Source organism: Hemicordylus capensis, chromosome 3 (genome assembly GCF_027244095.1).
Source record: "Hemicordylus capensis ecotype Gifberg chromosome 3, rHemCap1.1.pri, whole genome shotgun sequence".
Lineage (NCBI taxonomy): Eukaryota > Metazoa > Chordata > Lepidosauria > Squamata > Cordylidae > Hemicordylus > Hemicordylus capensis.
The window spans coordinates 120,210,001-120,237,298 of record NC_069659.1 but is presented as its reverse complement, the minus strand read 5'-3'; the positions used below and the strand labels follow the sequence as shown (position 1 = coordinate 120,237,298).

At 43.8% G+C, this 27,298-nt stretch overlaps 1 protein-coding gene across 6 annotated transcripts in view; it reads left to right on the top strand.

Moving 5' to 3' along the window:
* Nucleotides 1–27,298, top strand: part of CLCN4 (chloride voltage-gated channel 4) — a 63,543-nt gene that overhangs the window by 6,455 nt on the left and 29,790 nt on the right. For 2 of the 6 annotated variants that reach the window (XM_053307132.1, XM_053307133.1), the window contains 7 exons: nt 2,040–2,061; nt 6,752–6,903; nt 8,107–8,206; nt 16,748–16,935; nt 23,930–24,052; nt 24,365–24,571; nt 24,702–24,782. In XM_053307132.1, the coding sequence (XP_053163107.1) occupies nt 2,040–2,061; nt 6,752–6,903; nt 8,107–8,206; nt 16,748–16,935; nt 23,930–24,052; nt 24,365–24,571; nt 24,702–24,782 (873 nt within the window). The remainder of the gene's footprint in view (nt 1–2,039; nt 2,062–6,751; nt 6,904–8,106; nt 8,207–16,747; nt 16,936–23,929; nt 24,053–24,364; nt 24,572–24,701; nt 24,783–27,298) is intronic. The other 4 variants (XM_053307134.1, XM_053307136.1, XM_053307137.1 and 1 more) reach the window with 3 other exon arrangements.

The window sequence follows — 27,298 nt, the reverse complement described above, 5'->3', positions numbered from 1 at the left end:
CATAATCTGCTGCTTGAAGCAAATGCCTCGCTTCACCACCTTATAGAAGGGCCATCCCTGCTCCCATATTAGGCTGCCCACTGTACCTGTGCTTCAGGTAACAACTGCACTTATTCCATGCCGGTATCCTTGTTCAATATGCAGTGCCTTGCTTGGCAGGCAGCAGAACCATATTCAGATCTGAACGTGGAATTGGCCTTTTTCACAGCTGCCGCACACTGAGTCGACTCTTTCAATGAGCTGCCTACCACGACCCCAAGATCCCTCTCCTGGTCAGTCACCGGAGCTCAGATCCCATCAGCGTATATGTGAAGTTGGGGTTTTTTGTCCCAATATACACCACTTTACACTTGTTTACATTGAACCACATTTGCCATTTTGTCGCCCACTCCCCCAGTTTGGATACACTGTTCCCTCTAAGGCATGCACATGTGTTCACATGTTATTTGATGTCTGCTCAGTCAAAAGATCCCGCACAGGTTTAATCAGGAAGGCCCCACTCTGAATGCTCACACTGCCTTAATACTGCCACCCAGAACAAAATTCATTCCACACACACGAAAAAAATAAATAGAGAAAATACTGTTTGGAGATATCTTTTTGCAGCTCCTCTCAATCTGTTTTGGATTTCACTACCCTAAATAGTTTAGTGTCTCTGCAAGTTTGGCAACTTCGCTGCTTACCCCAACTTCCAGATCATTTATGAACAAGTTAAAGAGCACTCGTTCCACTACCAATCCCTGGTGGACCCCATTTCCGTTTTCATCCATTGTGAAAGGTAAAGTGTGCCGTTGACTCCTGGCACCCACATAGCCCTGTGGTTGTCTTTGGTAGAATACAGGAAGGGTTTACCATTGCCTCCTCCGGCACAGTATGAGATGATGCTTTTCAGCATCTTCCTATATCGCTGCTGCCCAGTATAGGTGTTTCCCATAGTCTGAGAAACATACCAGCAGGGATTCGAACCAGCAACCTCTTGCTCCCTAAGCAAGTTACTTCCCTGCTGCGCCATTAGGTGGCTCCATTGTAAAAACTGTCAATTTATTCCTACCCTCTGTTTCTTGTCCAACCAGTTACCGATCCACACATGAACCTGTCCCCTTATCTCATGACTGCTAAGTTTACTCAAGAGCCTTTGGTGGGGAGCTTTGTCAAAAGCTTTTTGGAAGTCCAAGTATACTATGTCAACTGGATCACTTTTATCCACAAAATGGAAATCACATTATACCCCCATGACTAGATCTGAGGACTGTCAGCAGGCACAGGCAGGGAAGAGGGTCTGCACAGCGCTGTAGCCACTCTGCCTCCTGTCTTCCTTCCCTGCTGCCTACAGCAGGCAGCCTGTCTGCCAGCTAGCACTGGAGAACTTCAGGATTCAGGGAGACCGGCAGCTAGAAGCCTCTCTGGAAGCCATGTCCACCTACCGAACAGCTGAGAGGCGGCAGTGGAGAGCCAGGAGCTGTAGGAGCTTTCCTGCAGGGAACCTTTCAATAGTAGGCAAGCCTGCACCTTGCTAAAAAAAGGCTGGCTCTTGGCTGGGTTGCGGCAGGGGAAAAGATAAATTGTTGGGACTGGTAGAGAGAGCAGGGCAGGCTGCAGTGTGCCAAGAGCGGGGCCTGTGCCAGCATGGGGTCCGGGAGATTGCCCTGGTCGCCCCGCCCTAAGGACAGCCCTGGCAGTCTTTGGAATGAAGTAACCCTTTAAAACCCTGGAGTATATGTAACAAGCACATAGCCCTTTGGATCTTGGTGTGTGTGTGTGTGTGTGTGTGTGTATCCTGACAAAATGCTTGTAGTTTTTGTAACTATTCATAATCTGATGTGAATGCTCCTGATTTTTGGATCACAGGAATCATGTTTATTCAGACAGGCTACTTCTTGCTGAAGACTCAGTAGGAATAACAAAACAGAATGGCTTTTGAAGCCTTTTGCTTCAGCGGTGTTTGAATTATGACACTGTAAAAATACTAGTTGGCAACATTTGAGGAAAACATGTATTCCATCCTTGCTGATATAACAATATGAACCTATTTCTTTCAGCGTCTGGAAGAAAACTCCAACTGTGAGTCCAAATGAGAATTGCTCATGGTCAAATTGATCGTGTTTGATATATAAGTGGGTTTTGAATTGAACTGAGAAGGGAGGAGGCTAAGGCTGGAGCTGTGCATATATACTGGTTTCTGCTACACTGATAAGAGGCTCATGGAATAGCTCACTTCTTCTAGCAAGATTACACAACCTTTTCTAGAACAATGGGACCGCACCACAGTGTGGTGTTTGGCTACTTTCAGGTCATCCTGAAATGATTCTGTTCTACAGGTCCTGTCACCCAGCTGCCTCAGCCTGTGACAGCAATGTCTTTTAGTCAGTCCATGCAAACCTTCATCTGTGCTGACTGAGCATAGATATGCACGTGGACAAATGTGTTGGTACCTCTCCACGAAAAAAGAAGAACCTACAATTGTCTCTGAAATAAATTGAAACTGACAAATGTAATTGTCACCCACACTGAACAAAAATCAGACTTTGCTTTAGAGTTTTGATGCAACAGAATATTTCAAATAATAACACAAATGAAAATGTCATGGACAAAAATGATGGGACCCTTAACCTAATATTTTGTTGCACAACCTTTAGAGGAGGCAATCACTGCAAACAAGCGATTCCTGATGTACTCAGTGAGACTTCTGCACCTGTCAACAGGTAGTTTGGCCCACTCTTCCTGAGCAAACTGCTCCAGCTGTGTCAGGTTTGAAGGGTGCCTTTTCCAGACTGCATGTTTCAGTTCTTTCCATAGATGTTCAATAGGATTCAAATCAGGGCTTATAGAAGGCCACTTCAGAATAGTCCAATGTGTTGTTCTTAGCCGTTCTTGGGTGCTTTTAGCTGTGTGTTTTGGGTCATTATCCTGTTGGAGGATCCATGACCTACTGTCATGGCTCAGACTTCTGATTCAGAAGAGTCAGAGCAGGAGGATTCGCCTGCTAGTGAGGGCTCAGAGGGACAGCAACAGGATTTGGCAGGGAGATCAGACTCTGGATCTGAGGATACGGAACAGCTGCCAGACATGATTTCTGATGAGGCGGAGCCTGGGATTTCACCTATCTTGAGAAGATGTCTCAAGAGGCAGGCTCAGTGGGAATCACACAGTCGCAGGAGATAACAAGGGAGGAAGCAGAAGTGCTGACTCAAGGAAGCCTGATTGGCTGCTGGTTCTCTTGAACCATATATATTTAGCAGTCTGTCAATTGCTCAGATGCTGTGTTAGCAACGTCGCTGACCACAGTCCGTGTGCTATTCTGAATTCCTGACTTTTCCGAATTCCAGTTTGCCCTTGTTTATGCTTTCCTGCTTTGTTCCATTAATTCCTTGTTTCTGGTGTCCTTCGCTCTTTCATTCTTCGCTCTGTGTTTTCTTTTCAGTTCTTACTCAGTTACTGTTAGAGGGGGTATCTAGTTCAGTTCAGGAGGACTTAATTCATTTACTATTTTCTTTGTGAGCCTTTTATTTTCCTTCGTGTAGCTTCGCTGCTGCTTTCTGTTAACTCACAGGGGGAGTGCTGAAGGGGGTTGTAAACCCTGTTGGGTGAGCTGAGCTAACAGATTTACTACACCTACGACTGAGACAGAGCTTTCTGACACTGGGTAGTACGTTTTGCTCCAGAATGTCCTGATAGTCTTGAGATTTCATTGTTCCCTGCACAGACTCAAGGCACCCCGTGCCAGACGCAGCAAAGCAGCCCCAAAACATCACCAAGCCTCCTCCATGTTTCACAGTAGGTATAGTGTTCTTTTCTTTGAAAGCTTCATTTTTTTGTCTGTGGACATAGAGCTGATGTGACTTTCCAGAAAGCTCCAGTTTTGTCTCATCTGTCCAAAGGACATTCTTCCAGAAGCATTGTGGCTTGTCAGTATGCATTTTAGCAAATTCCAGTCTGGCTTTTTGATGTTTTTCTTTCAACAGTGGAGTCCTCCTGGCTCTTCTTCCATTGAGCCCACTGTCACTCAAAAAGCGACGGATGGTGCGATCAGACACTGATGGACCTTGACCTTGGAGTTCAGTTTGTATCTCTTTGGAAGTTGTCCTTGGCTTTTTGTCTACCATTCTCACTATCCTTCTGCCCATTCTGGGGTCGATTTTCCTCTTGCGGCTGCATCCAGGGAGGTTGGCTACAGTCCCATGGACCTTGAACTTCTTAATCATATATGTAACTGTTGTCACAGGAACATCAAACTGCTTGGAGATGGTCTTATATCCTTTGTCTTTAACATGCTTGTCTATAATTTTCTTTCTGATCTCCTCAGACAACTCTCTCCTTTGCTTTCTCTGGTCCATGTTCATTGTGGGACACCCGATGATACCAAACAGCAGAGTGACCACTTTTCTCCATTTCAATAGGCTGAATGACTGATTGCACGATTGGAAACATGTGTGATACTAATGAAAGAAAACAGCTAATTTGAAAAATCACTCTAATACAATTATTTATGATCTTTTCTAGGAGTACCAACAAATGTGTCCAGACCACCTTAGAATATCTTTGTAGAATAAGCAATACTTTATCTCTTTTCACACTTGCTTTGCTTTACTCAATGACATATCAAAGGCATGCAGGTATACACGAGACAATTGCTTTTCATTTAATCGCTTTTCAGGAGGCATAAAACACTTTTTCAATGAGCTGTAAGGGTACCAACAAATTTGTCTTTGTGTGTAAATGTCTTCAGACTGAGACATCTATGTAAATGTCTGACAAACATACACAGAAATCTGCATGGATAAAGTTTTGGCATTTACAACAGATAGCAAAGCACAATCCTTGTATACCTGGAAGCAAATCCTTTGCCTCCTATCAAATTTCCAAAGAGAGGTCCTTTGCACCTCCTTCTCTTTATTATTCAGTTCCCATACTGCGAATTGCTGGCCCACATTTTCTGCAAAATTATGAGAGCAGAGTAAGAGCTCTGCCTTTGCAGGGAGTCAGCTACTACCTGTGCTGAAGGCTTGCCACTCAGCCCTTGGGAAGAGGGATAGGGAAGCAATTTTTGCTTCTTTCCCTTCCCTGCAAAAGTCTTTTTTGCAGCAAGAATTATGTCTCTAAGACATTTCTAGTCCTCTCCATAAATATCTAGAGATGACTAGACTAGACATTTGATAACCAGTGAAAGGACATTTATTCTTTGATAAATGTTTGTTATCGATTTGGGCTTTTGGGGGGGGGGGAGATGATGAATTTCTTATCTCACTGCATAGCACAGGTTAAATAGCTTAGTTCATTCAGGAAGACTCTCTTATCTATGATGTAAATTATAATTTGTACTTCTTTATTGTATTTAGCTTCATATAAGAAAGGTGGACTTGTCATTTCATAGCCATTTTGTCTCATCATTCATAAGTCTGGTTTCACCCATCCAGACTCCAGGAGGAAATTACTCTCTAATTAGTTAATTTAACAACTTATAACTTAGCATAGCCAGGGAATCTGCTTTATCACGATTGCTGTTGTGAATTTCCCTATAGCCCTTTGACCCAACTTTTCGTATTTCCCTCTTATGCTAAAAATAAATGTTTTTCTAAAGTGCTACAAAACTCTTAAATTTTTGACTAGAGTACACTATAGCTTAAAACTAGCTCAGAACTCAAATGCTCTTAGTCTGTATTTTACGTGAAATTCTAAAGCTGATCCTTGAAAGCATTAAGTAGCACAATATTTGAGCATTTTAGCACTATTTATGATTTTTTTAAAAAGATCAGTAAACTCTATTGGACATTTCCAGGGGAGTAGCAACATTGGAAGGAAAATGTTTCCACAGAAACAAGTTCCTGTGGGGTGGAGAGTGAAAATTAGGGCCCTGCCCCACTCACCACCTTTTTCAGAGAGTACTGCTACTACAAATATTAATTTACCGTAGCTTTTCAACAAAAGTTCCCAAAGTGGTTTACAGAGAGAAATTTAAATTAATTAATTAAATGGCACAAATAAATAAAGAGAGGCTAAAGGGGGAGAGCAAAGAGCAAGCTGTCACACAGCTGACATTTATTTGTCTCTATCTCCCTTGTTCAGTTGTAGCTGTGCCCTTTGACATTTCAAAGAGGAGAGCTCCTATTTTTCTGAGTTGCTTTGTTTGGCCTCACTTGTCTGAACTGCCTCCTTGTTTGTGTTGTCCTTGGAGTCTGTGATGTGGCAAATTATTTATAACTTTCCTACCTGCTTCACGCAATATTTGATTTTGGTACTTAGAAACACTTTTGACCCCGTTGTCAGTTTTTGGTCCACTTTTGGGATGTTTCTTAATGGGCTCTTTGTCTCCTTGCAGCTTAGTTGCCCTGTGCACTATGCTGAGGCCCACCGGCCTGGAACATTCACATGGAAATGTAGGCCCAGTTCCCACAAGTCCAAGCTATTTCTCTTTGCAAGGCCAGTCCCTCGTCCAGCACTCATCCCTTGGTTGTGCCCTCTCTCTTCCCTTTCAACGATCTTTACCCTTCTCCTCCTCTAGAAGCCCTCTAGCTGTCTAGTCAAAGCCTGTGAGTCATGTCTTAGTAGAGGTGGTCTGGATGCTGCCGTCCAGATCTGTGCCTACTGCTTCCCCCTTCCTGGGCATCTGAGCTGCGGGTGGTGGCTTGTTTTGAACTCTGCAAAAAGTCAATAGCAGAGATTACATCTTTTCTTCTAGTACTCATCAGTCATTTTCTTAGAATGCTCACATTTGGGATCATAGGAACCATCCCTTTGCTTTGCTTTCTTATAGGTACTAATATGGTTAATGCAGGAGACATGAATGGTTCTGGAAATCTGATGGATTTTTTGGATGAACCTTTCCCTGATGTTGGGACGTATGAAGACTTTCATACCATTGACTGGTTAAGGGAAAAATCACGTGACACAGACAGACATAGAAAGGTAAGTGAAACAGAAATATTTCACACAACCAACTGAACTGATAACTATTAGATTTGTTGCACTGATAGATATAACTTTCAAATGGCTGCAATAATAATGTGAGAACCTGTTGTCTCTATAACACCCATTCAGTTTTCAACAGCTGCTTCTAATGGAGTGTGAAACTTTAAACCAGCCATTCTCAAAGTTCAAATGATAGTTCACAAATAACATATCCTCTCTTATATTGTGGTTTTTATGTGTATGAGTATTTGCTTTATCATGTGAAATCAATCAAATGTCAATGTTCAAATTCAGTCATCAACGGCTACTAAGGGTGTGCACGGAACCGCAGTTCGGCACTGTGGGGTGGGTTCCTTTAAGGGCGGGGAGGGTTTACTTACCCCTCCCGCCACTTTTCCCCCTCCAGCGCCCGTATTCTCTGTAGAAATTGGGGCGGCAGGATACCTCCCCGCCACCCCTTCTGCCTCCTCCAGGAAGGGGTGGGCACGCGTGCGGCTTCGCTTTGCAAAGATCCTGTTGCTGAGGGACTCACGGTTTCAAAAGTAATTACTGCTGCCAATGGTATTAAAGCCGAACGAGAAGCCAAGCTGGCACAGCACCGAGCCGGCCTCCGCTCCGGCACCTCCCCCATCCTGAGCCGCCGCCACCCAGCAGCCACTGAGAACAGCTCCGCCAGGGAGGACGCGCCGATGCGCCGTGGCGCCCAGTCCACCCTCACTTCCGGCTTCCCCACCCTTAAGGGAACCCCCTCCACCCGGATCGGACCGGCCAGGTCCGAACCGGTCCGGACAGTCCGGAGGCCTTTACAATGGCCTCCGAACTGGTCCGGACCCATCCCTAACAGCTACTAGTCGGAGGGCTGTAGGCCATCTCCAGCCTCAAAGGCAGGATGCCTCTGAGTACCAGTTGCAGGGGAGTAACAGCAGGAGAGAGGGCATGCCCTCAACTGCCTGTGGCTTCCAGTGGCATCTGGTGGGCCACTGTGCGAAACAGGATGCTGGACTAGATGGGTCTTAGGCCTGATCCAGCAGGGCTGTTCTTATGTTCTTATGATCCATTTAACCTTTGCTTATTTGCAGCTCTCCTTTATCTGTGTGCACTGTATATCCTATAGGCATAAGCACATGCAAAAAGAATTTGCCTTGACTGCACTATATACATGCTATATATGTTTAAGCTAAATAGTAACTTTTGTTCCAGATTACAAATAAAAGCAAGGAGTCCATATGGGAGTTCATCAAAAGTTTGCTGGATGCTTGGTCAGGATGGGTTGTAATGCTTCTCATAGGACTACTGGCAGGTATGCTCAGAAAGATGTTAAGCCATGTTGATCAGCATACACATTCAGTTTCACTTGGAAGTACAGGCAAACTCCGCCATTCCCAGATCCGCCATCCGCATTTTTGCATATCCATGGTCAAGTAATTGACACCTAGGATTAAAATAGCGTATCCACAGGCTGGGGGTGACTGGAAATGACCTCCGAGGTAATTTCCGCCCACCATTTTGAGGAGAATAGCTATTTTGTGGTCATTGGTTTGATTTTTTTAAAAAAAACACCTGTGATTTTTGGCAGAAAAAATGGTGCAGTTCAGACTTTTGGGGGGGGGGTTGTTATTGCTGGACCGCTGGAGACCCATGGGTCGCAGTAGGGCACTTTCTCCCCGTATTTAGGGCCTCTTTTTTTTTTTTTTAAACTATTTCACACAATTTTTTGAGCCTTCAGGAACCTAGCTCCCCAAGTGCCATTGACTCTGTATCCACAATTCCACTTTCTGCAGTTGTAGTGGAGAATGGAACCTCTGCAGATACCTGTATCTGTTAGTTAGGTTTAGGAGTGTCATCCTGTCATTTTATTGGCTAAGATAAGATGCAGCTATGAATGCTTAATTTTATTTGTGCTTGGGAATATGTGTTCAAAATCTCATGCTGAGAAAAATAAATGTTCACCAGTAATATGTGTTATCTATGGAGATATTCCTCTGAAATGCTTTTTCTTTGACAACCTTGGATTTTTTTGACATTAGTGTGTCCTTTTCTTCACTTTAATTCAAGAAATGCTACAAAAATAGACATAATAAAGGGAAGCTGAATTGATAGTATCAAAAGTTCATTCTCTAGAGCACTAAATGGATTATATGCATCAGATTTTACCTATATTTTCATGTTTAAAATATGCCAAATCAAGCTGACTTAGATCACTGCTCGAAAGACTATATTGTATTGTGTTATTGAATGCAATACAGCACAGTGTATTATTGCAATATTGTAATAATACAATTATTATTGTAATACCATAAGAATCTAATTATATTGCATAATATATTAAGGCTATTCACATGACCCAGGCTATTCACATGACCCAGGCTAGGCTGCTTGGGTGTACAGCATTGGGAGCGAGGCAGCTCTCAGTGCTGCCCTCCCTCCAAACCCTGCTGTTTCCCTGGCCTTTAGCCAAAGTTAGGGGTATGAGCATGTCCTTAACTCCAGCATCTGTGTGAACGCTCGAAGTGTCACACCCTTGCTCTCAGATAGTGAGGAGGAAGGGGAAGCTGACAGCCCTTCAGCCGATGCAGGAGTGCCGGAGGGGCAGAGCCTGGCTGTCGGTTCCAAAGAGACGGCTGAGGCAGGTCCGGCTGATGTTTCAGAGCAGGCACAGCAGTCTGAGGCAGCAGAGACAGTGACGGACGAACCGAAGGATGAGCCGTGCAGGCAACCCCCACTGACTACACAGCAGAGGCGCGTCTCAAGACAGCAGGCACAGTTGGAAACCATCAGGAGAAGTAAGCGCCTCTTGCCGAGGGCTGATAAGCCTTGAATCCCTGTCAGCTGAGAGTTATCAGCTTGGACTATAAAGCACGTCTACAGCTTGCAGTTAGCCGCTGGAAGGTATATCATCCCTGGTGGCGACAGCTTTCAGCCTGAGCCAGGGACAGAGAAATATTTCTGAGCTGTGTTTCGCTTCTGCAACCCAGTTTGGTCTTTTGGTGAACTATTGTCCTAGATTTCCCTACTGGGTGGCCAGATTACTGACAGGGCTGCTTGCAGCCTGAGTGGACACAAAGACAGGTGCTCCAGGGGAAACCTCACAATGCACCATGCTTGTAACGCAGTGCATTATGGGATTCCCTGAGGCCAGGGCACGTTGTCCTGGCATCTGGAGATCCATGCTCCTTGGAGCATAGCATTCTGTTGATTGTCTAGGCAGAAGGTTAGTTGACTGTTAAAGTTACGTACGGTATTCTCTTGCAGAAGTCACCAGCAGCCCTACTGTATGCATGTTTATTTGGAACTAAGCTCACCAAGTTAAATGGGATTTTCTTTTTAGAAAGTGTGATATTGAAGCTGAGATGTCTTCAGTATCTTGTGTGGTTCCAGTAAATAAAAACTATTGCAAGCACTCTAAGTCAGGGTTGTCAAACTCAGTTGGGTGGTTGGGTAGTGGTCCGGATTAGATCCTGATGCATCTCCAGGGGGCCACACACAGCCTTGTGCCACCTTCTTTTGCCTCGTGCCACCTTCAATCTGCCTTCTCTTCCTTTTTCTCACTCTCTTCCCTTCTTCTTCCTTTTTTGCCCGGCCACTTAAATTTGCTGAATGCAATACTTTTACACCAGAATATGTTCAAAGAAAATTTAAATTTTTTTGGTAGAATTTGAATAAATTCTGAATATCATACTTCCCAATGACCTACAGATAGCAAATTTTGTATACACAACCCTTCCACTGAAATTAGCCGAATGCACTACTTTTTACACAAGAATATGCTCATGGAATTTTTTTTGTATTTTTAGAAAAAATTCTGAACATAACAATCATATTTTAATTGTTACAAGCCGACCCTGCACAGAGCATCTGTGCGCTCTTTGGGGCCGGCTACCTCTCCCCTCCGCCGTTGCCACTCCTTGCTGGCCTCTGTGGCCAGCCTCCTCTCCCCCACCCTCTTGCCCAGGCTGCCGGCCGAGGCCTGTGGCTCCGGCCGGGCCCACCGCCGCCCGCTTCCCCGCGGCTCCGGCCGGGCCCACCGCTGCCCGCTTTGCTGCGGCTCCGGCCGGGCCCACCGCCGCCCGCTTCCCCGCATCTTCGGCTGGGCCCACCGCTGCCCGCTTCTCCTCGGCTCTGGCCGGGCCCACCGCCGCCCGCTTCTCCTTGGCCGTCACGCCCGCCCGGTGGCTGCCACTTCTCCTTGGCCGGCCCGCCCACCCGACGGCGGCGGCTTCTCCTCGGCCAGCCCGCCCAGCGGCGGTGGCTTCTCCTCGGCCCGCCCAGCGGCAGCGGCGGCCACTTCTCCTCGGCCCACCCGCCCGGCGGCAGCCGCTTCTCCTCGGCCCGCCTGCCCGGCGGCGGCAGCCGTGGTGTATTGGGGTAGCCTTGACCCCAATAGGGGAGGTTTGTTCCTGGGCAGATGGAGTCAATAATCAGCCTAGATGAGAGGATTTACGATCAAAGCTTTATTATGCTCTTTAGCATAGGTACTGCTCGACTAATGTCAAAGAGCAGGACAAAAAATCATTCAGAAGACAATACCTTTATACTCTAAAAATGCTTTCCAAAAGTCAGCTACACAGAGAAACAGAACGTTGTGGTCAGGATAACGGGCCAAGGTTGGAGAACAACATACAAGCTATGCGGGCAGACAGCCAGTCGCACCAGCCTTATCATCACTTTGACTTTAAGGGAAGGAAAGGTACCAGTAAACAGTTTACAGTTCAAGAACTACTGACAAGGCTCTTCTTCTTCAGGGGACAAAAAGCTTAGTTAAACATAATGGCGTTGCTTATGTCAAGCTGTGCACTTCTATATCTAATCCGCCATACATCAGCCGCTTCTCCTCAGCCCACCCGCCCGGTGGCGGCCACCATGGCCGCCCACAGCCTGGCCCGTTGGTTCTCCTGGGTGCGCCTTACCCAATCAGGGGCCCGCAGCCCAGCCAATCAGCTGGGCTGCCGGGACGCACGTTCGAAAGGCACACCCAGGATAATTAAATATATAGATTGTTCTCAATTGATTTTTAACAATCAACTCTCAGATCAATAATGTCAAAACATCATACCCAAGAAAAGCAGAATCCTTCTCTTGCCCCTTCCCCTACCCTCCTCTTACCCTTTTTCTTCTTCTTCCTCCTCCTCCCTCTCTTTTTCTCTCACTCCCCTCATCCTTCCTGCTCCTCCCTTCCTTGACCAAAGGAGAAAGTGCCTTTTAAAACTCACTTTGTATTCTTTCCTCCTCCACCTCTTTATATCTTCTCTTCAGTGCTTTGTGCACTGAAAAGCCCATCATGTGGCAGGAGGAGTGAAGGAGAGTGGGGAAAAGGAAGGAAGCAACTCACACTTTCCCTCCAGTGCACAGCGGAGAGAGAGAGAGCGTGAGTACATGAGAGTGAGAGGCAGAAAGGCTGGCGGTGGGAAGAAGAAAGCTGGCCGGCCAGCAAATTACAAGACGTGCCACCTCTTTGGCACAGTAGGGGGATAAAAGATGGTGGTATCTTGTCCCAGGACTGTAGCTTTTGAGCTCAGTGGGCCTGATCCAGCCCGCAGGCCAGCAGTTTAACAACCTGGCTCTTAAGTAAACTGGTTTTGTAACTGTATGTTGTATTGTTGCTTTATCCATTTTGAGGCCCATTTTTCAGGGGAGAGCTGGTCTACCAGTTGTTGTTGGTGGGTTGACCCGGTAGACCATTCCTCCGAGGCGGGCTAACACGCTAAGTCTGGAATGGAACGTTGGTCAATGTGCCAATCCCAACTGGTAGACCAGCTCTCTCCAGAAAACTCCATTTTGAGGCAAGTTTTTCCAGCAAAATGGGCCTCAAAAGGGTGCTCAAATCACCCAAATCGATTCAGGTCGAATTGTGGGTGATTCTCTTTGACCCTAAATTGGACCCTCTATTTTAAGGGTGATTCAATTCAAGTTCAAATCTAATTGCAGTGTTCATGAGATTGTTCCATTTTATATTATGGCAACTTTGTGAGGCAGATTAAGATGAGAGAGGGTGGCTGAATGAATATATTTCCCCCTTTTCTCATCAATATATAAGCTAAATGGTTTAGATCATACCACAAATGCGGCAGCTGTGAAAAAGGCAAATTCAATGCTAGGGATCATTAGAAAGGGGATTGAAAATAAAACGGCTAATATTATAATGCCCTTATACAAAACCATGGTGCGACCACACTTGGATTACTGCGTACAATTCTGGTCACCACATCTTAAAAAGGACATTGTTGAACTGGAAAAGGTGCAGAAGAGGGCAACCAAGATGATCAGGGGCCTAGAGCACCTTTCTTATGAGGCAAGACTACAACACCTGGGGCTTTTTAGCTTAGAAAAAAGACGACTGCGGGGAGACGTGATAGAGGTCTAAAAAATCATGCATGGTTTGGAGAATTTGGAGAGAGAGAAATTCTTTTCCCTCTCACACAACACTAGAACCAGGGGTCACTCCATGAAATTGATTGCCAGGAGGTCTAGGACCAACAAACGGAAGTACTTTTTCACACAACGCGTGATCCACTTGTGGAACTCTCTGCCACAGGATGTAGTGACAGCCAACAACCTGGATGGCTTTAAGAGGGGTTTGGATAACTTCATGGAGGAGAGGTCCATCAATGGCTACTAGTCGGAGGGCTGTGGGCCACCTCCAGACTCAAAAGGCAGGATGGCTCTGAGAACCAGTTGCAGGGAAGTAATGGCAGGAGAGAGGGCACGCCCTCAACTCCTGTCTGTGGCTTCCAGCAGCATCTGGTGGGCCACTGTGTGAAACAGGATGCAGCACTAGATGGGCCTTGGGCCTGATCCAGCAGGGCTGTTCTTATGCTCTTATGTTCACACTGGGAGAATAAATTGCCTAGAGATGTACATAACAGGTGGTATAAAAATATGATAAATAGAGGGCCACATTCCAGCACATTTTCTATCATGTTGTAGAGATGTGGTTATCATGTTAAAAATTTTGTTGTCAAAAAGTTTAAAAATCACTTTCCTTTGAAAATTGGTATGGTACAGTGCGTAGTGTGATGGCTTAGGGAAATCCAGGTCACTTCACCTTTTGAATGTGGACTCTAGTAACCATTATACATTTTTGCTCTAGTAACCATTATACATTTTTCTGCTTCCCGCCATACACATTTTAAAATAGACCTGCTCTTAGTCTTTGGTTTTTAAAGTTAAGTGAATATACCTTACCACTTATGCCAACAACAGCTTACATTAACTGTGTTAGAAGCATGGCTTTAGAAAGTACAATTGAATAATCCATTTTTACAAGAAGCAGACATTATGAGGAAATGCCCATAGGATGTGAGTTTTTTTTAAAAGTGAAAATAATACCTTGGGCATTTCAAGATCAACTATATACGATGCTGGCCAGTAAAGCATGCAGAAGAAGGTTTAATATTGTTATCAGGTGCTTTGAGTCAAAGGAAAATCAGAGAGAAGTCAAGAAGTATGAATATTATTAAAACCATAGTAAATCAAGGGAACTATACTGAGCTGAAAAACTTGTAGATTTCAATGATGCATATTCCACCTATCAAAAATTGAAATATGCTGTGTTTGAGAAACTGAACAAGTCAGGCAGGATGCTAGCATATTAGCTGAGAGAGGAATTTAAGAAAAACTTTCTACATACGGAACAGGGAATCAGAATTCCAAGACAGTATATGCATTACATAATACTGGATTGTAAAAGGGACTGACTTAGCCCTATTCAGCCTTACAGTTGGTCAACATGTGTCACGTGCCCAAAGCGAGTCCAGAAATCCTGCCCCTGATGCATCACCAGCGTGTCAGTCATCTAATGGATACTGATCAGAGCATCTTAGAGGAAGAGGCATTGGGACTGGGAGTAATTTTAAAAAAATTATGCACACAGGTCAGATGGCTTTGTGGCTCTTTATTATAAGACAGTGGAAATTCACTGGTAATCCCATTAGCAGAAGTGGTTGATGAAATTTGAAGTTATGGGACATTGATGGACTTAGAACATGAAGTGAAAATAGCTGTAATTAAAAACAAAATAAATATCCATCATTAGTCACTTCTTACTGACCAATTTTGATGATGGTGATGATGATGATGATTGATTACATTTATAAACCGCCACATCCAGAGGCTCTGGGCGGTGATTAACAATGATTATAAAATATTTATGTGTGTCCTTGATGCAAGACTGAATAAATCATTATATAACCATATTTGAGTTTATTGAGCTGGTGCTTTGGCTGCTGTCAGTTAAAAGCACTGGGTAAAAGCTCAGATCCAAGGTGCTCCTGCATGAGTAAGAGGCACTTCTGCATGAGCAAGAAGGTTGCGCTACTCCAGTGCCCCTGTCCCCATGAGCCATCTCACACTGTTCTGGAAGATTCCCCCCAACTCTCAAGAGTGGGATTTCAGGGGAAGTCGTGGATAAGGAAAAGCTCAGTAACACAAGCAGGTTTCTGTTTACCTCTCTTAGGATCCAAGCCATTATATTCTGCTAATGCTGGGATAATTGCAAAAGTTTAATGAGCAGCTTACAAGAAGCTTCCTGAATTAAAATATTTCCCCAGGATTCACAACAGTTCTTACATGCACTTAGATCTTTGGAACATGACAGTTTCTGCAAAAACTCTGAGCTGTGAACACTAGAACTGTCACCATCATTTTAGTGAACAAGAAAGCCTCTTATCCTTGGGAGCTCTGTGTGTGTTCTGTGGTGCACTTGGAAGAGTTCAAATGTTGCATAACATATTTAGCAGCACTCACTGCATGCGCCTTTCAATCAGTGACCACTGGAGGTCACCCTTGAGCTGTATAGTGATTATATATATTAGACGCATGGCAACAAATTCAGGCAAGTTTGACTGATCAATAAGCATACGTTTGATATAAATAAATTTTTAATGCCCTCCAAATCCAAGCCCCATTTCATTATTTAACCATTTCTTCTTGGAAATTCAGTGTGTTCAGACTATAAGAAACACACAATGCTTGCTTGCTTCTTGCGGGTGGTTGGGCTGATCCTGAAACCAAATTCCCACAGTAGTCTTACCACCAGTTTTGACCTCACTGATTTTATTGGCACATGAAGCAGTCTAGACAAGACTATGTTTGCTTGTGTCACAAATGTATTTTTGTCTAGACTAATAAATTTGTTTGTGGTGTCTGTTGTTTAGAAACCTGGAGGAGTAAGCCAAAGCAAAACAAACCAGCAGATTATGTTTAAAAAGAAACACTGCACAGTCAAACATACATGAAGGGGAAAGAGAGCATTTTTTGTCTTCTGTTTGCCCAGTTCCTTTTTTGAGCCTCTGATGTGCTTTCTAAACATACATGAGCAGCTATGAGACAATTGTGTGGATAGGCAGTGGTAAACTGCATATGTTGTTAGTGGAAGAGAAGCTGTTATTTTGGTTACCACAAGATGACTCTTCATAAAAGCATGAATGCCTCCTGTTCATGGTTTAACCTATATTTTGTAGGACAGTTTTGTGTGAACACGCTCTGAATAGCAATAACTTATTCAAAGAAGTCATTCACACAATCAAAAACTGTGTTCTACTAAGGTTTGGAAGCTGTGTGTGCTCCAATTTCGGTTGTGTGGGAACAAGGTAGGAGAAAATCTGGGTAGAAGTGATTGTATGGAAGCAAGGTAGGAGGAAAACCTGGGTAGCTTTTCCTCCTACCTTGCTTCCACACAATTACCCAGATTTTCCTCCCACTTTGCTTTCACACAACCAAAAATTGGGTGTACACCCAGATCCCGAACCTTGGTAGAACACAGTTTTCGACTGTGTCCTCAAGGTCTCTCTTATTTCTTAGATGTTGTACTGATACCCATTTTTTCCTTTTCCCATCCCACTAGGCACATTAGCTGGAGTTATAGATTTAGCTGTGGACTGGATGACAGATCTGAAAGAAGGTGTCTGTTTATCAGCCTTCTGGTACAGCCATGAGCAATGCTGCTGGCCATCTAATGAAACGACCTTTGATGACAGGGACAAATGTCCAGAATGGCAGAAATGGTCTGAACTTCTGGTTAACCAGTCTGAGGTAAGCACTGGGCTTGGGCACTTGTGATCATTTCTCCATCAATTTTCGTCTTCTCTTTCCTCTGCAGTTAATATTTTAACAAGCTCCCATAGAAATGTGTTTCTACTAAAAATGAATAGAACCAAGCATATAAGCTGCAGAGAGCATTGTTGTAACAGGAAGAATATGTGCTAGTTTTCTTATTACATTATCCTCTGGTTGTAACTGGTTAGCTAAAAACAAAGAAAACTAGATGTCAATTTTTCTGAAATATGTAGGAAAGATACTGCCAGCTTACTAGGCCTGCTTCTGTTTATTGAGCATATGTAAAACATTTGTACACAGGCACAGAAATTGTTGTGATAAAAGATGTGATAAAAGATGTGCTTTTTCTGGACCATGACAGTAATTGCATACCAGATAGATTTAATATTGGGTTACAGGATGCAAGGGGAGTAACATTGTGTAACGGAATAACAGGATGCTGAAGAGGATTATGTAAATACATTTTGCCAGGCAAATTTGTAGTTATCTGATGTTTGGTCAAGTGTTGCTTATAAATCTGTACTCAGATTTCTAAGCAACAATTTGCAAGGATTTTACTGTAACTCCCCTCTAAATATGACAAATACATTGATAAAAGGTTTCCCCAGAGCTCTAACAGATAGGTCAGAATGACTGGATAGTCTATAATTAACTTAATAAGCCAATAAGACAGAACTGGTTTTTTCCTGAATGTAACACTCACCTATTTAAAAAAACCTAGCATTTTTTGATACATTGCTTTTCCTGACTAGGGTTAGCAGCTTTTATGACATTAGTATCCAACCCATATTTTGAAAAGAGAGCCTCACACTTATTAAGAACAATTTGGAGTGGATCTATTCCTAGTCTGAATTTAAAAACATGATTTTTCACATAATTATGTCACCACTAAGTGAAAAATTATTTTAGAACTTCAATATTTGCTTGTTTTAATAAATGTATGTGTGCGTGGTGAAACAGAAAGACAAACATAAATTTATTTTAATGAAAATCGAATAGTGTTCATTCTGTTGCAGTGTCTTTTTCTTTCACTGGGCACGAATCCATTTATAAGAACAGCTAGACTCACTGTGGTTGAAGGGATTACTTACCTCATGGTGAGATTTATCTGTTTTTTAGCAGCTATCGAAGCCTATCCAGGCTTCCTAACAACAGCAGGCTCCACCTCAGTTTTTGAGAGCTGTAGTGGTTGAATTCTATTTAGGTACCTTGCCTGTATGGAACATATTTATCAATTTCCTTCTCATGCAGAGTAAACAAATTTTTTAATTATGACTGCATCAGACATTTGCCTGTTTCAATTTCAGGGGAGAAGATAATACTTTCAGGTAGGGTGAGCATGAAACAGTCCCTATATTCTGTCTATTTCTCCTCTTGCCCTGCCTCTTCATTTCCTAGTCAGCTTCTGCTTTGGTGCCAGTTTTGGGTTTTTAAAAAAAAAACTCGGATTGTCTTTTTCCTGGGTTAGCCAATTGGATATCTCAGAGTGAATATGATGACATCACAATGTTAAATATCCAGTCAGCAGCATGAAGATATCATGAAGGCTATGCTTCCTGGACCAGCATCGGATAGAAAAGGTGGAACAGGGGCACACTCCCGGCTCTTTGCAAAGCTTCCTGAAAAGCCAGTGGGGAACATTACTTTTCCCCACTGCCAAAAAACTTTGCAAAAAGCACCCTTCTTTAGCTTGTCCCTAGTCTAGACTCAACACTAATGCCCTTTCTTCCAGCTGCTGTGACAGACTTGCCTAAAGCCCAGAGAAGGGTGCATTCTTAGCGCTAAGAATGACTCAAACTACTTTAGGTACATGATTCTTAGAGGGCAGTGTCTCAGATGTAATCTGTTCAGACTCTTCTTTTCCTGTGCCTGATGAATTCTGCTTATCATAGCTGATAGAATTTGACAATTTGGAGACACAAGTATAGATGGATCTTTTTGCAACACCATTTCCCCCTGCGGTTTTGTGCCTTTTCAGGGCTCAAAGCTCTTTGTCATGCAGCAGTTATGAATTCTGACACCTGTCAAAATTGTTTTAATTATCTCTTTTTGTGTGTGAAAGGACTGCTGAAGCAGATGCTTCATGTGAAAAAATTTGAGGCTGGTCTGACCACACCATGTTTTCCTTTTTGTATGGCATCCTTCAGAAATAACAGTGTTACCAGTACTACTCAGTAAGCCCATAGAAGCTGCCAGGTTAGGCCATTGGTCTATCTATCTCAGTATTGTCTACACTGACTGGCAACAGATCTTCAGGGTTCCAGGCAGACATCTCTCCCAGCACTACCTTGAGCCTGGGACCTTCTGCATGCAAGCAGATGCTCTACCACTTAGCTATGATCTCATCTGCTAAGGGGAATATCTTATAGCAGAAAGTGCTACATGTAGTCATCCATTCAAATGAAAACCAGGGCAGACCCTGCTTAGCAGGAACTAATTCATGCTTGCTACCAGCAGGCTAGCTCTTTTCAAAGCCCACAAAGAGAACATCAACACAACTAACATTGATTCAGGTTCAACCTAACATCTTGGCACATTTAAGACCAATTTTGTGCTAGATCACATCAAATTATGCTTGGGGAACAAATGACTATGATAAATTATCTCATTCCCCCATCCACAACCCAATTTTACCTTGCCACAGATATTCCCTGTCATTGATGAATACCTAGCGAGTGTGGTAATGCAAGAATACCTAGCCAGTGTGGCATTGCATATCCAAGCAGTCTGATATGCAAGTTCCCACTAGCTCTCACTATGTGGCTTTGGGCAAGTTGTTAAGGCTGTTCTCACAACACAGTCTGCTTGGGTAGGAGAGAGTTAACCCAAACAGTGCATGTCATCTGGGCCAGCGAGAGGCCTCCCAATACAGCTGCTCCAGACCCAGGTAGCCTAGATCCACTACCTGGGTACAAAGATAGAAGGAAAATGGAGCCCATCCTACCTTACTTTGTGCTCATCTGGAGCACCGTGGCTGTGTAAACAGCTGCTGGAGTGGCAGCCATAGAGCCTGGTGGAAAGCATGGCCAGGGAGAGGAGTGCTGCTGCATTGGCAAAGGCTGCCTCTCCTCTGCCTGCACCATGCATTGTGGGATGCAGGAGGACCTTCTTCTCCCAATCCCACTTTGGGACTCTGCCACCACGCTGGTCGTGTGGGTGAGTGAGTGGTGGAACTCAGAAGAGGCTTTGGTTGTCTTGAGGAAGGTAGGTAAGCTCTTCCTACCCCAGCCCTTCCCACTTTATTTAGGGATGTGCATGGAACCACAGAAGCGTGGTCCGGCACTGGGAGGAGTCTCTCTTTAAGGGGGGTGGTAGTACTTACCCCCCCCCGCCGCTGTTTCCCCTCCGGCACTGGTGCTGTTAAAAGTCTTCTTGGGGCGGCAGAGTTCCTCGCTGCTGCCCCTGCCCCCGTCGTTGTTCTTTAAGCCTTAAACGGAGAAGAGCTGGCGGAGTGCATGTGCCCTTCGCGGCGCGCGCGCTCGTCTCTGCCGTGGGGGCGCGCAGTGTGACATATGCAGCACGCGCGGGCCCGCGGTGGAGACGAGTGCGCGCGCCGCAAAGGGCGCATGCGCTGCGCCTGCTCTTCTCCGTTTAAGGCTTAAAGAACAACGACAGGGGCAGGGGCGGCAGGGAGGAACTCTGCTGCCCCAAGAAGATTTTTAACAGCACCAGCGCCGGAGGGGGAAGAGCGGCGGTGTGTGTGTGTAAGTACTACCACCCTTCCCTTAAAGAGAGAATCCCCCGCCCTTCTGGACCGCCGGAATGCCAAACCGGTCCGGAGGTCTTTCCAATTGTGCCCGAACCGAACCGTGCACACTACTAACTTCATTTGTGTGAATGACCTTGTTATCTATTAGCTGAACCCACTCTACAGGGTGGTAGTAAAGCTGAAATACTGCTTTGAGTTCTTTTTGAGGAAAGGTGGCATATACATGCAATGCATTTATACTAATGGTACGATTTAGGCAGAGAAGGGCAGGGGGAAGTACCTTTCCATGAGAGCCATAAGATGGTTTTGAGCGAAACTGAAACTGAGTTCCAATTTCTCAGCTGGAAACATTAACCTATTCCGATATTATGCCTGTACCTACATTCAGAGGTCTGCACACATGTACATGTTTTTATGTACATGAATTCATTTTAAAAAGTGAATCTGATGCCTCAAATGGATGGTACAAATGGGAAGTGTGCTACTGTACCTGCATTCAACATAACATGTGAATAATTGTACCTGAGTTGAACATAATGTCTGAATAGGGCTATTGTCCATCTTCGACAGGTTCAATGGGACAGGGTGTGCTTTGGACGCATAGTCACTGCATCCTGAGACATTTCCCCCCCAAGAGGAAAATGTATTTTCAAAGTATTTTCATAACATTTAAAATATCTGCAAATTTTTAAATTTACCTCAAAGATTTAAGGAAAACTAGAAACCAATATAAATACAATAGACATTTAGAGGACAAACAACTCTTTTATCCAATCTTTTGAGGACCAAGTTCTCAAAAACTGCTGTCTTTTTTTCTGAGGCTATTTCCATTTCAAACTGGTCTATCTTAGAAAGGAGTTATGATTATTGCTATAGCTGGCTCCTATTCAAAGCAGGATGAGAAGACATTCATAGGAAAATGAAACAAACGTTTTTCAGCTGTAGCAATAAAGACACACTATAACGGTCATGGAATTAATAAATGTCAAAACAAAGATGCCATTAATCTCTCTGTTGCTGAGGTAAGGAAGTCCAGATGTTAGAATTAGTGGGCAGAAGAGTCACCAAATCAATTATCATTCTGTGCAAATGGGTATGGGTGGGGAGGGCATCATGACTGCTGCAGTAATCTATGTTTACCATCTGGAGATAACTGCTGACTTAAAACAGAGTATGTAGAACTACTGCTATGTCTACCTTAAGTACTGTCATTCATAACATACTGGTAACATCATATTGGTGATTTCATATAGATTCAACAGTGAGTTTAGGGCACAGTTAGTTGTGATTTTGGCAGATCACTTTGGAGTCCTTCTAATGGGCTTATTTTAGACATACCATCATTTTGGGTAGAACAGCCACGGCGGGCATGGGTAAAGTTGTTTATTGCCGCCTGCGACATTTACGCTACGAATTCAGGATCAAGCTCATGTAAAATTTTAAGCATTCAACACAACCATAAAATTAATGTATGATGTCCCCCTTTAACTGCAGCGTTTACGCCAATGCGGCGTTTCTGTTGGGTTTCTGCCATTTCTCAGCCATTTTTCCTTACTGCGGTTTTTACGCTGATGCGGCATTTCTGCCCAAAATTATGGTAATATAGACTGCTCATAAGCTGAAGCCTGCTCAGGGGCGTAACTATAATAGGGCAAGGGAAGACATTTGTCTGGGGGCCCACTGCCAAGTCACATGACTGACTCCCCCAGCCACGCACCTGCCCGGGCTTCTTTCAGTTGTATCCATCCTCCGAAATGGATGTGAGTATTAAGACTTGGAGCTACCAAAACAGCATGTCTTTCTCTAGTACCATTAAAAGACTTGCATCATCCACAATTTACAAACCCTTTAAAAATAATTTAGAATGATGTTCTATTGTGGCACATGGGGGGGATATATATATATATATATATTCTACTTCAGTGAGGGGGGGCCCATTTTAAAATCTTGTCTCTGGGCCCACTCCAACCTTGCTATGCCCCTCAGCCTGCTTGTCCCTCATTCTTTTCCATGCTTTTTAAAAGCGCTTTTAAAAAAGTAGATTTTCTTTCAATATAATTTCCAGTCTTACTTTCTGAGACTTGTCAAGAGGAAAAATGTTAAGGAAAGCTGTTTGGGGACAGAGAAAGCACTGCCAGAAGATGCAGTCTCCCCCGGCTGCCTAAACAACATTTATTGGCTGCCCCACAATTGTTCTCCAGGTGGCTCGCAAATAAAAAACACTGGAGGAAAACATATAATTAAAAGTACATTTTTTTAAAAAGGCGCAGTCAAATACAAAAACAGTTTTGAAAACTTTTAAAAATTGTGCTTTAAATTTCCTCCAACCCCCTATGCTTTTGTAGGCCTTGTGAGGCAGATCCATTTCTGCATATGTCTAATTTGGCAATAGAAGATAAAGGTGTAGTTGATAAATACTTTCAAAATGCTGTGTTGGATCCCCCCATACTTCAGTGTTTGTCTGATATTGCCTTAGGAGTTTATTTGTGATTGCCTTATGTATATACAGTATTTTGACTCTGGGTTCACACACACACACACACACACACACACACACACACACACACACACTCACACACACACGTACTTGAATTGCTTTAGTTTAGGTACCATGTAGATAACATAGAATAGATTTTTACAATAGCCCTATTCTCACAATGTATCTAGGGTGAGCTAATGTGCATGGAAGTGAGATCTATGTCTGTTTATTTGAATATGTGCATGGAGTTAATGCCTGTATGCATGCAGGACTTTCTCCCTGGAACTTGGAACTTTTCTTTTTCAGGGTTTCCAGTTGTGAGAAGTGAATCCTGCATGTGCAGAGTTGTACATGCCTTTATTGTTGTAAACCACCCAGAGATGTAAGTTTTGGGCGGTATAAAAATATGTAAAATAAATAAAATAAATATTTCCTGCAGAAATTTGAGATGGTGCTAACCAGGGATGTGACTTGCTGCTATCATTCTACTCCACTACCTATGTGCCTTCAGTCACACTATGTTATTATTTAAGCAGAATAACAATATTATTATTTAAGAATAATATTATTTAAGAATATTATATTATTTAAGCAGAATAAATAATAACAGATATGTTATTATTTAAGCAGAAAGGCACTATGTGATATGCTCTGTTGTAGTTCAGTAAAGGATCCTGCCTCACACCATCCCTTATTTATACAGCAACTAGCGGAAACAAGACACTTGTAGGAATTGTTTAACAGGCGTTTGTTCTTTTTCTTTTCTTTTTTCTCTCCCCTAGGGTGCAAGTGCTTACATTCTAAATTATTTTCTTTACATTTTATGGGCTTTATTGTTTGCTTTCCTGGCTGTCTCCCTTGTCAGGGTATTTGCTCCCTATGCCTGCGGTTCTGGAATTCCAGAGGTAAGTTTTTCTTTGAGGACTGACATTTATTTGAAAACCGTGTGTGTGTGTGTGTGTGTGTGTGTGTGTGTGTGTGTGTGTGTGTGTAATTCTCTACTTTGAAACGTTCAATGTAAACTCTGACTGAAGATTTACATCCAGACTGAAGATATAAGAATGGGGAATATGCTCAAGGAGATGGAACTGGTATAAGTATTGGCATTAAGAGGCGCGTATATGATTTGTTATGAGCCTTTAAACATAGATAATCAAAATTCATATTAGCTTCACAAAACAAAAGGGCCAACTCTTGTTGTTCTTCCTGCTTTTCAGATAAAGACCATCTTGAGTGGTTTCATTATTAGAGGCTACCTGGGCAAATGGACCCTCTTAATCAAAACAGTCACTTTGGTACTTGTGGTGTCTTCAGGGCTCAGCCTTGGTAAAGAAGGACCTCTAGTGCATGTGGCTTGTTGCTGTGGCAACTTCTTCAGCAGCCTCTTTTCAAAGTACAGTAAGAATGAAGGAAAGAGAAGAGAGGTAATGTTGGTTTCATCCTCACCTCACCTCACCTCACCTCACCTCACCTCACCTCACCTCACCTCACCTCATAAAATTATATATATATTTTCCACTGACTCTGATTTTGGTGTCAATATTTCATTCCTAGGTTCTTTCAGCTGCTGCTGCTGCTGGAGTTTCTGTTGCATTTGGGGCACCAATTGGTGGTGTTCTTTTTAGTCTAGAAGAGGTAAGGATTTATTTTTGTTCTGATGACTGGCAGCAAACCACAGGTTTTCTAAGGGTGCTTTGTGTGGTTCACTCAATGGAGCATTAGTGGGATAGGGCCAGATAATGATACTGGTAGGTCCCATCAACATTCCTCGATAGGGAAAAGAAATTGCTACACACCAAAGGCTAGGCTGACAAGGGACACACTATATTTAAATAAAATTGCTTGCATCCCACTTGCATACTTGAGGTGACTCACAACAGTTATAGCAAACCCTAAAAAACAGGCCGTGGCTGTTACTGAATTTTCTGTCTGCTGGGAACTTTATTAATGAGATATCATCATGTGATTAAATCACTGGAAGTATGAAGTGGTAAGTCTGAGCTGGTACAGAAGCAGTTTTGCCAACTTATCTGCACTTTGTGGGAGCATAGGAAGCTGCCTTATATTGCATCAAACCCTTGGTTCATTGACTTAAGTGCTGTCTACACTGAAAGGCAGCAGTCAGTCTCCAAGGCTTCAAGCAGAGTCTTTCTCAGCCCTGCCTGGAGATGCCAGGGTTTGCACCTGGAACCTTCTGCATGCAAAGCCTTACCACTGAGTTATGGCCCCATCTTCCCTTTGTATTGACCAGTCTCACCAGTATGCTGGGAAATACCTTTTTGGAGTACAGCAAGGTGTCATGCCCTCGATCTCAGATAGCGAGGAGGAAGGGGAAGCTGACAGCCTTTCAGCTGATGCAGGGGTGCCTGAGGGGCAGAACCCAGCTGTCAGTTCCCAAGAGATGGCTGAGGAAGGTCTGGCTGATGTTTCAGAGCAGGCTCAGCAGTCTGAGGCAGCAGAGACAGCGACAGACAGACTAGAAGATGTGCTGTGCAGGCAACCCCCACTGACTCCACAGCAGCGGCATGTCACAAGGTGGAGAGCACAGCTGGAAAATATCAGGAGGAGTAAATGCCTCTTGCAGAGGGCTGATAAGCCTTGAATCCCTGCCAGCTGAGAGTTATCAGCTTGGACTATAAAGCACGTCAACAGCTTTCTGTTAGCTGCTGGAAGACAACATTTGTCAACCCTCATGTCGCCAGCTTTCAGCCCGAGCCTGATATAGAGAACTATTCCGAGCCGTGTTTCGTTTCTGCAGCCCAGTTTGTATTGTGGACTATCTTCCTGGACTTCCCTTCTGGGTGTCCAGATTGCTGACACAAGGAATGTATCGCTAACCAACTTCCCTTCTGCCCCCCTTTTTGTGATTATTAATAATTTCAGCCATACAATATGGAGGCTTTGTGTGGTAGTGTGGCTAAAAATGTGATATGTAGTCTGGACAAAAGCAAGTTCAAGTATTACCTTGGTTATTGGCTCATTAGGTGGGCTTGTGCAAATCGCTAGTTCTAAGATTGAGTATCATGTCTTCAGTATAGGACTTCAGTATCATGTCTTCAGTATCGTTTGCCTATATGAACTGTTGTAGGATTACTGTGGGGGGAAATGTGTTTGTTTCTTTGAATACTCCATTGCACTATGTAAATGCTAAGTAGACTAGAATCTTAAAGACCTATAGGCCCATTCACATGGGCCTATACATGTTCAACACTTGTACAATGAGTGTACAGTGTACATGGATACAAACATTTGCATGTTATGCAGAACACAGGTAAAGAAGTATACTTTCTATCTGTACCATGCATTTGACAGGCCTCAAGTTTCATTTTAAAAATAAACATAGGTATAGTCATTCAAACAAACACAGATATGCACACTTCTATCATATAATGTCTGAATCGGGCTCCTATTACCAATGTGCATTCATCACCTTCTATAGAAGTGATGGACAGTGAGGATTGTCATTTACAAGAAGGAAAAACTGCCATTAGGGATGTGCACGAACTGGTCTGCAGGCCATGTTAGAGGCCTGCGAACCATTTCACATGCTGCCCGGTCCGGCAGTCCGACGCCGGGGGGTGGTGGTGTCACTTTAAGGGCGGGGGGGGGGTTGTACTTACCCCTCCTGCTGCTTTCCCCCCTCCGGTGCTCCATTTTTAAGTAAATCTTCGGAGCGGCAGCGGTCCTCCCTGCCACTCCTGCCCCCTTGTTGATTGCCAAATGCGGAGGTAATATCCGCGCATGCACGTTTCAGTGGTGCACGCATGCGCGGACGTTATTTCTGCATTTGGCAGTCAACAGGGGGGCAGGGAGGAACGCTGCCGCCCCGAAGATTTTACTTAAAAATGGAGCGCCGGAGGGGGGAAAGCAGCGGGAGGGGTAAGTACAACCCCCTCGCCCTCAAAGTGACACACACCCCCGGCGTCGGACTGCACCTCTGCGGTCCATGCACATCTATAACTGCCATTGGTGCTGTACTTTTCCTACACCAGCTCTCTTAAAAGTATGGAAAGGATTGTTCCCCTTCTGTAACATGCTTGCCTAATTCTACATAAATCCTTAAATACAAATTAATAAATACAATTTAACTTTGCTTAGCTTTTCTTTCACATGACTCCATGTAACCTTTTCACATAGTATGAGGAATATTT